The sequence below is a fragment of the Melanerpes formicivorus genome, unplaced genomic scaffold (genome assembly GCF_026170545.1).
Source record: "Melanerpes formicivorus ecotype bairdi unplaced genomic scaffold, bMelFor1.0.p_v2 SCAF_19, whole genome shotgun sequence".
NCBI lineage: Eukaryota > Metazoa > Chordata > Aves > Piciformes > Picidae > Melanerpes > Melanerpes formicivorus.
Window position 1 is genome coordinate 15904071 of NW_027142371.1, and position 15703 is coordinate 15919773.

The 15703-nt window shown below is 57.8% G+C and overlaps 1 protein-coding gene across 1 annotated transcript; it reads right to left on the reverse strand.

Moving 5' to 3' along the window:
• Positions 1 to 3745: 3745 nt before the first annotated feature.
• Positions 3746 to 6649, reverse strand: PPDPF (pancreatic progenitor cell differentiation and proliferation factor). Its single transcript, XM_068150355.1, has 5 exons — positions 6517 to 6649; positions 5396 to 5486; positions 4492 to 4569; positions 4233 to 4329; positions 3746 to 4057 (listed from the first exon to the last, which is right to left on the reverse strand). Exons 2-5 carry the CDS (start codon positions 5448 to 5450, stop codon positions 3946 to 3948), a joined length of 342 nt encoding a protein of 113 aa, XP_068006456.1. The 5' UTR covers positions 5451 to 5486; positions 6517 to 6649; the 3' UTR covers positions 3746 to 3945.
• Positions 6650 to 15703: the final 9054 nt, after the last annotated feature.

The window sequence follows — 15703 nt, forward strand, 5'->3', positions numbered from 1 at the left end:
TAGCTCCTCTCTGGTTCCTCACCCTGCTTGCTCCAAGGGACATTCATTTCTGGGTTCAAATCTCTAACATCTGCTCAGCCCAGGTGCTTCACCCTGCTCTGCTCTTCCTCACACCCATGGTGCAAAGCCAAAGGATGCTCCCAGCACCTCCAGCTCCTTGCTGCTCACAGGGTACCCCAGTACAGAAGGACCTTCAGCTTCTTGTCCCCATTTGCTGCAGCCAGGTAGCTTTCCCCCACCCTGCCCATGCTGACTGCTGGAGGCTGGGCTGTGGTTGGCAGTGGTGAAGGACTCACTGAAAAGCAGCACTGGGAGAGGTGCCAAAACCTTTCTGGGGCCAGCCTGATTCTGGCTGCTTGAGCAGAGTCAAGCTTGGGGCACTGGTGGCATGACATGCAGTGGGTGAAAGGCAGCCTGGCACAGCCTCCTGATGAATCCCTTTCAGCTGTTGGCAGCAGGGGTGGCTGGTGGCACTGGAACACCAGCAGGGCTGGGACTGGGCAGTTAAGTTTGTAGAATCACAGAGTCAGCTGCCTGGAAAAGACCATAAGGTCTTTGAGTCAACCTAACCCTGCACACAGCAGAGCCTGGCCTCAGCACATCAGCCAAGGGGCTGTTAAACCCCTGCAGGCATGGGGTCCCCTGGCAGCCTGCTCTCCTGCCTGGTGACCTGCTGGCTGAAGGCACTGTTCTGATACCCAGCCCAAGCCTCCCCTGGCACAACTTGAGGCCATTTCCTCTTGTCCTCTCTCTTGTTGCTGGGGAGAAGAGACCAAGCCCCACCTGGCTCCAGCCTCTTTTCAGGGAGCTGTAGAAGGTCTCCCCTCGGCCTCCTTTGCTCCAGGCTGAACACCCCCAGCTCCCTCGGCAGCCCCCTCGGCAGCCCCACTGCTGGGTTTATTGCACGGCAGGAGGGGGCGGGGGGCGCAGAGCTTTTCCAGCGCTCGGTGTGAGATGTGCAAAGGCCTCAGCCGTGCAGGGCTGGCTGCCACCAGATGGAGCTCACCTTGAAGCAGAGCAGGAGGGGCTGGGGGGCTGCTGCGGGGAGCGGCTGCTGCGGGGAGCAGCCTGCGCGGCCGAGGTCTCCCCCGCTCGCACCGAAGCCATCGGCCACGCGTGGCGCCGCCCGGGTGGGAGGTGTGGAGGGCAGAGGTGGGGACACGGTGCTACCCACAGCAGCTTTCCCTTCCTCCTCTGCAGCTGCTTTCAGAGCAGATCTGCCGCCGGGGTTAGCTCTCCAGCAGGGCCAGCCGGGGTTTGGCATTTCTCTAAGTCACTGCTTGCTGTCTAAAAGCAGCCAGGGCTGGGTGGGAGCCCAGACTGCCTCAGCTGCTCCCAGGACCTCAGCCAGGGCTGGGGGCTGCAGCTTCCCCCCTAAAACCGGGGCCGCTGCAGGGAGCAGGCTGTTCCCATGAGGCAGAACTGCTGTGGGTCCACTGCTTTGCAGACCCTTCCCCAGTGGCACTGCCAGCCCTGCTGCTGGGGACACTCCCTGGCACATGCCCCACCTGTGGGCTCGGCCTGAGCCAGGGGCTGGGGTGGCTCTGAGCTGCCTGTTTCTATTTTTAAGGTCCCACGTTGCCCTTTGGAGCAGGAGGGGGAGGCAAAGCTGCTTGGCTGGAGGAGCAACCTCATCACTCCCCAGGCAGGCAAGGAAGGGAATGCTTCTCACCCCAGGTGGCAGGGGTGGCACAGAGCCCCCTGCAAGTAAACCCCTGCCTGGTTGTGGACCAAATGTGTGAGCTGATCACCAGGCAAAACACAGAGGCTGCTCAAGTGGCACAGGAAAGCAGGGGGGAGGGGAACTGTGTCCCTCGTGGGGGTTGGTGGCATGGGAGGAGGGGGCTTGCCCCTCTGGGAGTGAGCTCAGTGGGAAGTGGGGCTGGCTGCAGAGGGGGATGGTGCACAGGGAGACCTTTTGCTTGTCTGGCTGCTGCTCCTCTTGCTGCCCCAGCACAGCAGGCAGCACCATGACTGGAGACAGGGAACCAGCTGGAATCAGAGAGTTGTTCTGGCTGGGAGAGACCTTTCACACCACCAAGCCCAACATCAACCCAGCACTGCCAGGCCACCACCAAACCATGGCCTCCACACCACATCTCCAGGGCTTTGAAACCCCTCCAGGGATGGGAACTCCAGCACTGCCCTGGGCAGCCTGGGCCAGGCCTGGACAGCCCTTTTGGGGATGAAAGGTGGTGCTGGAAGCCTCAGCAGGGCCAAATCATGCCCCCAGGGCTGCTGGCCCTAGGGAACCTCCTGCAGCCATTCCCTTTGGAAGCTAATAGAGCAGCAGCAGAAGTCCCAGTGCTGCCCTGGCTCCCTCCTAGGGCCAGATTAGACACACAGCCCCTGGCCTAAGGACAAGGACTGCTGCCTGGAGACAGAGAGCTCAGAGCAAAGCTTACACAACACACTTCCCTAATACAAACAACCTCCAAAGTGGGAAGTGACCCCAGATGCCTTTGCAGCGTGGACAAAAAGCAGAGCAGCCACCCCCTCCCCCAGCTGCTCCTGGGCCAGGCTTTGTCCTTTGCCCCAGCCCACATGGGCTCAGGAGCCCCCAGCTGCCATCAGAGCAGAGGCACACAGGGATTGTTCCATATCTGGTGCTGAAAGCAGTCCAGAGCAGGAAGATTTGGCACCTTTAAATGGAGCCCTGCCAGGGTTTTGTTTGCCTCCAGCAGGAACAAGACCTTGCTCTCAGCATGCAGGCACTGGCAGGCTCTTGTTTCCTATCAGGCTGATCACAGAAGGCCCAAGTTGACTAATTCAAGGCAGAAATCAAGCAAAACACCACTTAGGGCAGTAAAGGAGCAGCTGAGCTCCAGAGCTGCTCAGCCCAGTGCACCCCTGGGCAGCCAGCACACCACGAGCTCCAGCCTGACTCCAGGCCCACAAAATGCAAGCCACATGCAAACCATCCTCACCCCCACCCCCACATTGCTGAGGGCTCACTCTGCACCCAGTCCTTCTCCCAGCACTGACCAAGCTCAGGCACCCACTCCCACCCCACCAGAGCCTGGAGCAGGGCAGGGCAGCGATGTGCTTGAGGAGCAAAATCACTTCAGTGCTGCAGGGAGAGGCTGTGCAGCCAAGAGAGGAGAAGAGGGTGGGGAAAGGCTTTGCAGCATCCACACAGCCAGACCTCGCTCACATGCAGACCACAAACACCAGTGAGTCACCCTGGCACAGCCCTGTGCCACCCAGCTTTGCCAGGCAAGAAAGGCATTCAGTTGCTGGAGTGTGTCCAGAGAAGGGCAACACAGCTGGTGAAGGGTTGAGAACAGGGCTGGTGAGGAGCAGCAGAGGAACCTGGGGGTGTTTAGTCTGGAGAGGACTGAGGGCAGCCCTCCTGGCTCCCCACAACTTCCTGAAAGGAGGTTGGGGTGTGGGGGGGTTGATCTCCTCCCTCACATCAGGTGATAGAACAGGAGGAAATGGCCTCAAGCTGTGTCACAGGAGGCTCAGGTTCATCTTTCTTTCCTGTAAGAGCGGTCAGGGGTTGCAGCAGGCTGCCCAGGAAGGTGGTGGAGGCATTCAAGAAGCTTGTGGCCATGGCACTTTGGGACAGGTGGTGCTGGGCTGGTGGCTGGGCGCAGCCGTGGAGGCCTTTTCCAACCAAAACAACTCCATGGTTCTGTGACCTTGCTGCTCTGATTGGAGGCTGCAGCCCCTCCTCACCCAGCCCCACCACCCCCCATAGCACTGCTCTGCCCTCCCAGCCCAGAGGAACAGCCACCCCCCGTGCGTGGAAGGGCTGCTCAAGTTTATTTGTTGCCATTGCAGGAGAGGAGGGAAGCCAAGGGGGCTGCACCGAGAGCAGAGTATGAAGGCTGGTGTGGAATCATCAGGGGTGCTGCTCCCTCACAAAGCAGCAGCCCTGCTGGGAGCAGCCTGCCTAAGCTGGGGGGGAAGGGAAGGGCTGTGCCCGCCGCCGGGGGGCGCTCATGGCGCGGGCGCCGAGCTGGGCTCGCTGGTGTGGCGCCGCCGCCCCCCTGCCGGGGCCGGCACCAGGGCACAGGCTGCCGCTCCTGCTGCCACCCGCGGCGCTCCCAGGCTGCAAGAGAGCAGAGAAGGGTCAGCGGCAGCGCACTGGCGATCCCTGCTCGGCTGGGCAGCAAAGGGCTGCGAGAAGACATCACCCATGGGGGCAGGATGCCCCCCAGGGGCGTCCCCACCTGGGTGCTGCGCCGGCATCCCCTCGTGTCACCCCACCCAAGGGAGGCACTCACCTCTCCAGGGACTCTGACACAGTTGTCATGGCCGGGGGGGCTGTCTTCCCGAAGAAGAAGCTGGCCCACCAGTGGCCAGGGTCAGACTTGGGCAGGCCTGGGGACAGCGAGCGGCAGGGAAAGGCCAGGTCAGGGTAACCCAGGCAGCCCTGCAAGCTCCCCAGCCTCACCCCACGAGAGGCTGGGTCACCTCCAGCAAGACCTGGAGAGGAGGGGCTGGGAGCAGTCTGCCCAGGGCCCCAAGGCAGGCAGCACTTACCCGGGGGGTGGGGGATGACCTCCCCAGAGTACTCGGAGCTGCCACAGGAGCTGTTGCTGGATGTGGAGCTCAAGCGCCCTGCAGAGACACCAGAGCCATGGTGTGGCCATCCCGGGGGTGGCACAGCCCAGGCCCACCACTGCCTCGCTCGGGTATGTGCCCAGCCTTAGTGCCAGGCCAGTAAAGACCAGGAGGAAGGCAACACTGCAGAGATTACAGTCTGGCCAGGAGCAGGCAGCAGCAAAGCACCTGAGCACCTCTGTGGGGAAACATTTGCAACCCCAAGGACATTATTTAGTGGCTCTGCATCTGTAGGTGACGTCCAGGAGGCCTCTGCAGATGACTTGAGGCCAAGAGGAGGCAGGCTCCTGTGTCTAACTCATGCAGGTTTGGTCCAGCTGTACATGCCTGGCACTGGCTTCAGCTCAAGGGGAACACTTCAATTCTTTCTGGTTGAGGCAACTCCCTAAACCAGCAAGGCCTTCCCCAGTGGCTACCCTCAACCCAGACTGGTTTGCCCATGGACTCACAGAATGGTTTGGGCTGGAAGGGACCTTGAAGCTGATCGAGTTCCACCCCCCCTGCAGTGCAAGATGCAGTTGAAGCCATCACCTCCCCTCACCCACAATCTTAAGAACTGAAGGAATTTGCAGAGCCCATCTCCAGCTCATACAGCTGAGCAGGGGCTGTCATGACCCCAAGAGGGGTCTGAGCAGCAGGAGGGGCAGCTGCTGGTTGCCCCCTTCCTCAGCAAGGAGCCTGCCAGCTCTGGTGGAGCTTCAGCTGAAAGCACATCCCTGAGCTCAGCTCCATCTCTGCTGGAGCCACATCCCCCTGCAACCTGGCAGAGAACCCTGCCTGCTCACCCACCCTCCCCAAACCCACCCCAGCCCAAAGCCCTTACTTCTGTGGTAGTTGTGGGTTGCCATGAGCGAGCCGCTCGATGGGATGGATGCCATGGCTCTTGATCTTGGTGCTTGTGCAGATCTAAACACCTGCAAGCAAAGGGACACTCACTGGGGAGGGGGCAAAGCGTGGTCCTCACAGCTCCCACCCACTCGGGACCTGACCTCTGCCCACAGGTGAGCAAGCTCCAGGAGTTTAAGTGGCACCAGGGTGACTTCTGCAGAGAGCTGCCCCAGGCAGTGGCACTGACTGGGCACGGGGCTGGGGGCTCGTGGTGCCAAGCACAGCTTAAATCTGCAGCTACATGCAAAGCCAAAACAATTCCCTGGAAAACAGCTCCTAGCACCAAGCTGTGCCTGGCGAGCCTCAGCTCACAGGGATGTTTTCCCTCCCAGCTCCCCTCCTTGTATCAACAGTTGGGACTCACCCAGCCTCAGGCAGAGGTTGCATAAGAAGCAGAGGAGCGTTTAGCCTGGGGCACAAACCCAGGGCTCTGCAGCCTGCAGTTCCAGCTCCAGCCTGCCTCCAGCACTGCCTCCACTGCCTCCGAGCTAGGGGCAAAGCTGCCAGCCCTGCTCCATCCTGCACAACACATCCCTCCTCCTGCCACGTCTGCTCCAAGCACGGGCATGGAAATCGCCCTCCCTGGCCGCTCTGGAGCCGGGGACAGACTTTTCTCTTCCTGGTGCAAGGCACCCCCCGATAAGATGCTGCCTCTTCCCACACCCCATGGTCTCAAAACAGCTCCAAACAGGCTCAAACACTTGCCAGCGCAAACCACAGTCCCCTGGGGGTGCAGGAGAACCCCGATCCCCACCAAAATACGGCGGGGCAGCAAAAACACCGATCTGAGCTGTAAGCTGGGCGCAGGGATCGAGCACCACAGGACCCTCACCACCCCCCGAGGCATCCAGCTCCTGATGAGGCTTTCCCTACCCTAACGATGTGCCCATGTGGCGGTTGTCCCCCTGCAGAATGTCCTCCAAGCATCCCCGTGCCCATTAACCATCCTCAGTGGGGAAACTGAGGCACGGATCCTCCTCCCATAAACTTCACCCCAAGGGACTCGGTGCAGCCCCCCCTACACCCCCCTAAATTGCCCTCCCGGTAGCCGAGTACCTGTGCTGGGCGGCTGTGGTGGTGGGGAAGGGGTGGGGGTCCGGCTGGCGGGCACTACGGCCGCGGGGGGGGCCAGGGAAGGCCGCGTCCGCTCCGCACCGCCCGGCCTCGGCCGCGGCGCTGCCCAGCCCCTGCCCCACCCCCGTCCTTAGAGCCCGTCTGGCCACGCCCCCAAGAGGTGGTGCCACCAATCAGGGGAGGGGGCGCGGCTGGACACGCCCCCGGTGGCCACAGGGAAGGAATGGCGGAGGCGCCGTGTGCGCCGCGGGGGGGGCTGGCCGGGATGCGCCGCCGGGCCCCGGGGTACCGGGGGGTGTGGGCGGTGACGGGAGCTGCCCCGGTGTCTGCCGCATGACAGACTGAGCTGCGGCAGGCGACAGCTGCACGGGGCAGTGCTAGAGGCGCCGTGCCCGGAGGGGGTTCAAAGCCGTGGAGATGAGGGGACGAGGGACATGGGCTAGTGGTGACCGGGCAGTGCTGGGGTAAGGGCTGGACTCCATCATCCTCAAGAGCTGCGGGGATGGTTGAGGGACTTGAACCTCTTCCTACGAAAAGATTCTGAGAGCCCTGGAGCTGATCGGTCTGAGGAGGAGGAGGCTGAGAGGGCACCTGATCAATGTCTATCAATATCTGAGGGGTGGCTGTCAGGATGAAGGGGGCAGGCTCTTTTGGGTGGTGCCCAGTGACAGAACAAGGAGCAATGGGTACAGGCTGGAACCCAGGAGGTTCCACCTCAACACGAGGAGAAACTTCATGGTGAGGATGCAGAGCCCTGGAGCAGGATGCCCAGCGAGGCTGTGGAGTCTCTGGAGACTTTCAAAGCCCATCTGGATGTGTTCCTGTGACCTGCCCTGGGTGATCCTGCCTTGGCAGGGGGGTTAGAATGAGTGGTCTCTGGGGGTCCCCTCCAACCCCTTTCTGTGAAAGGTCTTTTCCAACCAAAACAGTGCCATGGTTCTGTTAGCAAAGTCAGGGTTTGTAAAGGGAATCAGAAGCACAGCTGGGCTCTTCCTGAGCCCCAAAGGTCAGGAGCAAACGTGGGACATCACGAGAGTGGTAAGAGGATGCCCAGGGATGTGGTTGATGTCCTGTCCCTGGAGACATTGGAGGTCACACTTGATGTGGCCCTGGGCAGCCTGATCTGGTTGGAGATGTCCCTGCTGACTGCAGGGGGGTTGGACAAGGTAACCTTGGAGGGTTCCTTCCAACCCAATGCAATCAGTGAAGCACTAGGAGGAGAGCTCAGCATTGATCTCTTCTAATAACAACAGGGCAAAGGCCTCAAGTTGTGCCAAGGGAGGTTTAGGTTGGACATGAGGAACAATTTCCTCCTCTTGAGTGGAAGAAATGCTGGGAAGCAGGGTGTTGCTTGGGCCATTTTATGGTTTCAAGACAGGAAGGAACCCATTTTCCAGCCTATAGTGGTTCTGGCACAAACTCATCCCTGCCCCAGTCAGTGATTTTGGTTATGGAGCTACCTGTTCAACACTGAGAGCCAAGCAGCCAGCTCCAAGGCAGGCAGTGCTGCCTCCTTACAGGAAGGCATTGATCCCCTTGCACAGCTCCAGGAGCTACCAAGGGGCAGAGCTGCCCTTGGAGCTGTGCTTCTCAGCAGAGCAAGCCACCCCAGCCTGGGGACATTCCAGGTGACCCATGTCCCCAGATGCCCCCTCCTGGCCCACAGGACAGGGCAACACTCCAGGCTGGGTGCCCTCCCTGTGTGTCAGGAAAAGCTTTGGCACCACAAGGCTGTAAATAAATAGTTTGTTGTCAAAGTTTACCCTGGAGGTTTGAGGACAAACACGAGAGTATGCGTGGTCCAGCTCGAGGCCAAGTCCCTCCAGCCGTGCCTCAGTTTCCCCATGGGGGGTGCTGACTCAGCTCTTTCCAGGGAGGGAGCTGGCTGGAGGCTGTGGTGGACTTTGAGTACCCAAATTCCAGCTGGCAGTTTCGACAACCACGTGGCTGTGTTCATTCCTAGCATGCAACCTCGTGATCTGCTCTGGTCAGGGGGTTGATTCCAGGGTCCCTTGGGCGCCCAGACCAGGCCTGCTGGGAGCATTGACTCCCAGCCCCACCAGCTTCAAAGCAGGAAGAGCCCCAGAGCATGAGCTGGGGAGATTGGCCTGGGCTCAGGTTCCTGCCCAGCCCTTGCTGAGCTGTACCTCTCAGCCCCCTGAGAGCCTCCAGAGCAATGAGTTTATTGCTATGGAAAATATGTTCTGCAGTGGAGTAGATTCTCCCCAGTGGGTACAGGAAGGTTTTGAACCGAGCCTGAGTGGGCTAATTGCTTTAATTAATGACAGAGCAGAGATGAGCCAACACTTCCTAGACACCTCTGACGCCCCGGTCTGGGGCTGGTGGCACAGCCCTGGGGGGGGGCAGGGGACGCTGCTGTGGGGATGAACTGGGGCTGCACTGCTGCAGGGAGATCAGGGTCCTCCTGCAGATGAGTGACAAAAGCTGCCTTGCTCTGCTCTCCCTCCCAAAGCCAAAGCCACTGCTCCCTGAGGATGCAGTGGGACAGAGGAGCCCAGGGGTGCTGGAAGGAGTATCCAGCACAAAGTCTGTCCTGAATGTGTTGAGGAGGAAGATGAATTTCACTGGTGTTGACCAAGAATCAGTTGGTTTAGAAGCAGGTGGATGACAGGATTTGGATATCTTTTCTCTTTGATCTTCCTCTCATTAGAGCCTCTGAGTTGGCTCTCCCTACCCTTTGCTTTGGAGCAAGCTTTCTGTGTTTCCCTTTCTTCTTTCTCTTAAGCCTGGCTCTCTGGGCTCCACGTTACAGCTGGAAATTAGCTTTTGTTACCTGCTGGTTGTGAGCACCTTTCATGTTGTACTTGGCAGAAACAGCTGGAAGCCAGCAAAGGCTGTGGAGCCGAAGGAGCTGCTGCCTCTGGGCTCCACCAGCTCACACAGGGCATCATGGATGGGTGTTAGCTAACACTGGGGCACCCCAGGGCCCAGGCAACAAGGCTTAATGCTGCTGCCAGACTCCTCCTGGCAGTGTGACATCCCAGAAGGTGAGAAAGTTCCCAGCACCCTGTGCTGGAGCACTCAGCAGTTTCCCTCCTGGGTCAGCAGGAGCACTCCTGTGCTCCCTCCCAGCACTCCTCTGCTCCCTCCCAGCACAGGAGTACTGCAGAACTGAGCTCTCTGGAGTGCTATACAGCTGGATCCTGAGGCTTTGGCTTAATTCTTTCTCTGCCGAGGACCTCTCACTGCAGAGGAGGGAGCAGGGACAGCCTGTGCTCAGCCTCTGCCCTTCTGCTCCTGCACTGCTGGGTTGGAACTTGGGCAGGCAGCTGCTGCCACCTATGGAGAAGAACCAACCGAAATGTTCACCCCAGACACCACGGCAGGGGCATCTCTGCCCGGGGACTTTGCAGCCTCACAGAGCTAGAGTGGCAGCCTAAAGCAGAGCAGGCTCCAGAGAGACCTTCTGGTAGCCTTTCAGTGCATAAAGAGGCTGATCAGAGACCTGGGGACAGGCTTTGAGCAGGGCCTGCTGGGACAGGACAAGGGAAGGTGGTTTGAACTCAAAGAGGGAGATTCAGTAAGAGATGAGGAAAAAACGTTTGACACTGAGTTGGTGAGAGCCTGGCCCAGGCTGCCCAGAGATGTGCAGTATCCCTGAACCATTCCAGGTCAGGTGGTCTGGGGCTCTGAGCAGCCTGCTCCAGTTGGAGATGTCCCTGCTGACTGAAGGGGGTTGCAATAAATGACCTTTAAAGCTCCCTTCCAACCCAAACCATTCAGTGATTCCAGGATTCTAAGAAATCAAACCCATGGTCAGCCCTGCTCTCATCTGCAGGTTGTGCCAAGGAGGGCTGGCATCCAGGGTTGCTTTCCCAAGAGCCTTAGGGAACTGGCACCAGGAGCTCCCCAAAATTCTGCCTCTGATCTGCAAATGAGCAAATTGTGGGGGGAGTTAGATAGAAAGCCACCAAGTGCAGAGGAGAGGTCTCCAGCTGAAAGAAGCCTGCTGCTTGCTGGAATCCAGAAGCTTTCCGTGAATTCCTGAGCCTTGTCCCAGCTGTTCCTCTGGGAAAGGTGGAAAAAGCATTGTGGAGAAACCAGCAGCAGCACTGAGCAGGATCCCTCTCCCCACAGAAAACTCTTAGACCAGCATCTCCTCTGTGGGGCTGGGGGAGATGTCCCCCCAGTCACTGCCATCATCTGGGAAGGAGATTTCACTGCACACATGCAAACCAATTCCTCACTCTTATAAATCCTTGGGCTGTGATGGGGGCTGGCTCAGCAGCAGCTTTCTCATTAGGTTCCCTGATCTATATTTCACTATGAATGCATCCAGAGCTTGTGCTCATAGCCAAGCATCTCCATTAACAGCCCTTGGACCAAAGCAATCACAGATATGGGCAGCCAGGGAGGCTGTGCTTTAGTATGAGAAGCCATCCCCAGGATGAATGCAGCCTTCTTCTGACTGGGAGCTGTGCAGAGCTGCCAAAACAAACACAGCAGTCTGTTGTAGCTTGGTGCAGGCTCCCTTGGTGGGAAACCAGTGTGGACCAGGAGCAACCCAGCATTCTGCAAGCAGCACTGAACCCCAGGGCAAAGGTTCCTTATCTCCCCTGGATTTGGCCTCAGTCAGGGTCTGTGCCCTCCTTGGCACACAGGGAGATCTGCAGGATCAGCTTCTCACAGCCCCTGCAGGTGCTACATCCAGACATCAGATGCCAGGGGTGTCTCTGAGGAGGGGCACTCCAGTGGTACTTTCCTCCTGATCTGGAGTTTAAAGAGATTTGGGAGCATGGCAAAGTCTCTTCTGGCTGCTTCCAGAGAGCAGCTTGCTCTGGGCACATGCATTGTTCACAGCCTCTTGCTGCCAGCAGTGTGTTGGGAAGCAGGAAGGTAGAGAGGAAAGACAGTGGGGAAGGAGAAGAGCAGGGCAGGAGTTAAAATCTTCAGAGGAAATCTGAGTTTAGGTGAGGAGCTGCTGGGGATGTGCACCCAAGGGTGCCTCCTAACCCCTGCCCCCAGCTGCTGGCCACACTCTTCATGCTGCCCCTTCAGGGGTGACACCAGACACCATCCCCAGGTGGCTGCAGGGCTTGGACATCTTCTTGTGACTGCCAAAGCTTATTTTTAACCCCCAGGCTGCAGTTTAAAGGTATCAGCAGCATGTGCTGAGTGCAGGAATGCAGAATGCTCCCCTGCTCCCTCCCTGCCTTTCTGCCCCAGCATTGCTGTTTCATCTCCCCTCACCAGCTCTACAGCTTGAGGAAACCTGCTCACCTCAGAAGTGTCCTGAAACCTCCCATTTGCTCTTCTGGCCCAGGAGTGCTCTAGACAAACACACAGGGAGGCACAGCACAGGGCCTGCAAAGGCTGACCTCAAAGCCAGCTCCCTGCACACCTGCTCTGGACACCTCTGGGAGGTGCAGCAGGGAGTCTCATCCTGTCTTAACCCTGGCCAAGCTGGGGCTTCACTGGGCTGCAAGGCCTGCTGGATGTGCTGGCACTGGCTCAGGGTTGCCATGGGATGCCTGTGGTGTAGACAAGGAGAGGGTGGCCACCTCCACCAGATGGAAATGAGAGGTGGTGGAGACTTTCTTTGCAGAGATTCCAGATTCACCTGGCTGCAGTCCTGGGCTGCTGTGGGTGAGCCCTGCATTAGCAGGGGTGGTGGACTGGGTGATCTCCAGAGGCCTGCTCCAACCCCAGCATGCTGAGGTGCTGCAAATGCTGAGACATTTGGATGCAAAGCTCCTGCAAAGCCTCCAAAACTGGTGTGGGAGGAACTGGAAGCCTGAGTGTGGGAAGAAGGAAACCTGACAATGTTCAGCCCTTGCATGAAGCTGCTCCTCAGAGGACAGCCACTGCCCTGCACATCACTGATCTGCTTCTCCATGGCTGCTGCACTTCTTCCTTTCAGGACAAATCTCTCTGTTCTTCTCATGGGAAGAAGGAAGGAGCACAGCAATTTGTGGCTATCCTGGTGTCCAGCCCCAACTTCTCCTTGGTTAGAGCAGAGCTTCAGGACTGACATCAGGGCAGGCATCCCTTGGCTGCTGTCTGCTCTGCCCAAACTCCTGCTGCCAGAGCAGACCTGAGGCGTTTTCAGTGACAGCCCCACCAGTGCTGAGTGAGCTGAGCACGTTGCTGAGGGAAAGGAACACCCCCAGCACGATGGCAAATCCCAGCAGGCAGCCTGGGGTGTTCTCATCCCAGATACATACCAATTACCAGCACTGCAGGGTGTTCCTCCTCCCAGGCACACCGGGAGGGGCCTCTTTGGTAGGAGAAAAAAAACATTAAACTAAAACAATCTCAATTATTATGTCTGGGAGAAGCATCAGATGCTAAACTTGGGGGCTGTGGGGCTGGAGGGGGTGGAAGTGCTGATGAAAGGGCTTGCCATGCATGTGTGCAGCCTGCCCATCCCTTCGGGGGGGGTTGTGCTGTCATGAGTGACCCCCAGGTCATTTGGTGGTGGCTTGTGGGGAGTCAAGCTTAAACGGGAGAGATGGGAATTGCTTCAAGGATTCACAGGTTCACAGCTTGCTCTGAGTGGGAAGGGACCCTCCAAGATCATCCTGTCCAAGCCCCCTGCAGTCAGCAGGGACATCTCCAACTAGATCAGGTTGCCCAGGGACACATCAAGTCTGGTCTTGCATGTGTCCAGGGACAGGGCCTCCACCACCTGCCTGGGCAGCCTGTCCCAGTCTCTCCCCAGCCTCCCTGTGCAGAACTTCCTCCTGATGTCCAACCTGACCCTGCCCTGCTCCAGTTCCAAACTGCTGCCCCTGGTCCTCTCCAAGCCCTCCTAAGCAGTCCCTCCCCAGCCTGCCTGTAGGTCCTCTTCAGATATTGAAATGCAGCTCTAAGGTCTCCCTGGAGCCACCTTCTCTCCAGGCTGAGCAGCCCCAACTCTCTCAGCTGGGACCTGAATCTGGAGCCAGCTGAGGTGCTAAATTTCAGCTGCCCTCAGATTTTGCCTGCTCTGCTCTCCTGTATCTTCTGTAGATGAACATTGAAGGGTAGGCTGGCAGGAGGGACACCAGTTCCACTCAGGTGTGTGCCAGCTGAGCTTGCTGGTGCAGATGTGTGTGGTGAAGCCCTGTTCTGCAGGCAGTGGCCAGACCTGGGCAGACAGCTGTGGCTTTAAGCTTCTTGGAGGCTGGGTGTAAGGTGGCTTAGCAGAGCCAGGATTATCCACGTCTGAGAGCCCTCTCCTCCTCCTCATGTCCCACACTATTTATAGTCCCATGGGCTGTCAGGCTCTGTTTCACTGTAGGAGCCAAGCACACTGCACTGCCCATTTCTCATTGCCCTGCCTGGAAAGTTCAAATTCTCTTTCCTGAGGAAAGCCCTGAAGGAGGAGAGCTCCATCCCATGCTCCCAAGCAGCTGAGGAGCCTGGGATTGCTCCATCTTCTGAAGGCTGAAGTCTCCATCAGCAAACACAGCCTCTGTCCTTCTGAGGGCAGTTCTCAGGCTGCCTGCAGCCCTTGTGTGTAAAGGAAGAGATCCTTTCTTGGCAAAGCACTAAAGGATGGACAGGAAGAATGAGGGCTTTGGATACTCATCCCTCCTGCACTTCCAACCCTTCCAACCCAGACCATTCTGAGTTCATCTGCAGCACATCCCTGCCTGAGAGAACTTTGCTCCTCCTAGCCCAGACCAAAGCTGGGGCAATCCCTCTAAGTGCTGCCCTAGAACCTTCCTCTGGGAAGTTTGGTTTCATCCTTTCTGGCCCTTGGTTCATTTTGTGCCATGCAAGAAGTGCTGCAAAAAGTGAGGAGAGATCTCCTGGCATGTTTCTAAGAAAATACTGATGAAGGGGGAATGGATCCAAGCTGGGGGAGGGGAGATGTAGATTAGATGTCAGGAAGAAGCTCTTCCCCAGGAGGGTGGTGAGACACTGGCAGAGGTTGCCCAGGGAGGTGGTGGAAGCCTCATCCTCACCCCTGGAGGTGTTTGCAGCCAGGCTGGAGGTGGCTGTGAGCAACCTGCTGTGCTGTGAGGTGTCCCTGCCCATGGCCAGGGGGCTTGGAACTTGAGGTCCCTTCCAACCCTGACAATGCTCTGTGATTCTAACTCCAGTGTTCATGAAGAATAAAGCCTCTCTTTGAGAGCAAGGAACAGTTCAGTCCAAATGATCTTAGAGGTCCTCTCCAACTGAAATAATTCTATGATTCTGTGGGTAAGCTCTTAGCCCTCAGGTTACCAAGGGAGAGGCACCATCATAAGAGGACCTAAGAGAACCTGGTGTAGCTGTTCAGTTCACTGGGAGGAAGGGTGGCCTGGGCTCTCACAGAGCTGGGTTCCAAATTAGCTTTCATCTGACCCATATTTAGCTTTGGGACACAGAAGATTTTGCACTGGCCTTGTGACTGCACAGCTGACACAGGTATAAATATTCTTTATATCAAAATATAGCTTTATGGTCTATAAATAACCACCACAAGTTACTGTTTTGTATGCAAAGGAGGTTTCATTGTACTGCTACAGGAGATGGTTTTCCTCCTGGGGCCCGAATCCCCCTCCCATTACATGAGATGATGTTAAGAAAGCACGGGTTCCTGAGCAGCCAGGTGCAGCAATTTGCTTTGCTCTATTTGTTTTGCTTTGCTGTTGTCCCTGAGCTGATGCATTTCCACAGAGGCAGATACTCGGGTCAGTGCCTGTGGGACTCTGCTCTGGGATGTGTTTGCCCCCAGAGCCATTCAGGGACCCCTCTCATCCCAGCACACATGGGAAAAACAGTCCTGCATCACTGGATCCACTGTGGGCAGAGCAATGCGTGGGGTACTGAGTGGCCCTGGATCTCTCTCCAGTTCCAGCCCTGTCCATTCACCCCCAGGCTCCCATAGGGGGTCCACAACATGGCCTCAAGTTGTCCCAGGGGAGGTTTAGGTTGGACATGAGGAGCAATTTCTTCCCCAGAAGAGCTGTCAATGCCTGGCCCAGGCTGCCCAGGGCAGTGATGGAGTCCCCATCCCTGGAGGGGTTTCAAAGCCCTGGAGATGTGGTGCTGAGGGCCAGGGGTTGGTGGTGCCCTGGTGGTGCTGGGTTAAGGGTTGGACTGGATGATCCTAAAGATCTTTTCCAGCTTAAACCATTCTATGACTCTCTCCCTTTATTGCCCATTCCTTGACCTTCTTCCCCTCCCTCCATCCTTCATATCTTGCCCATCCATTCACCTTCCACCCTTCCTTTTC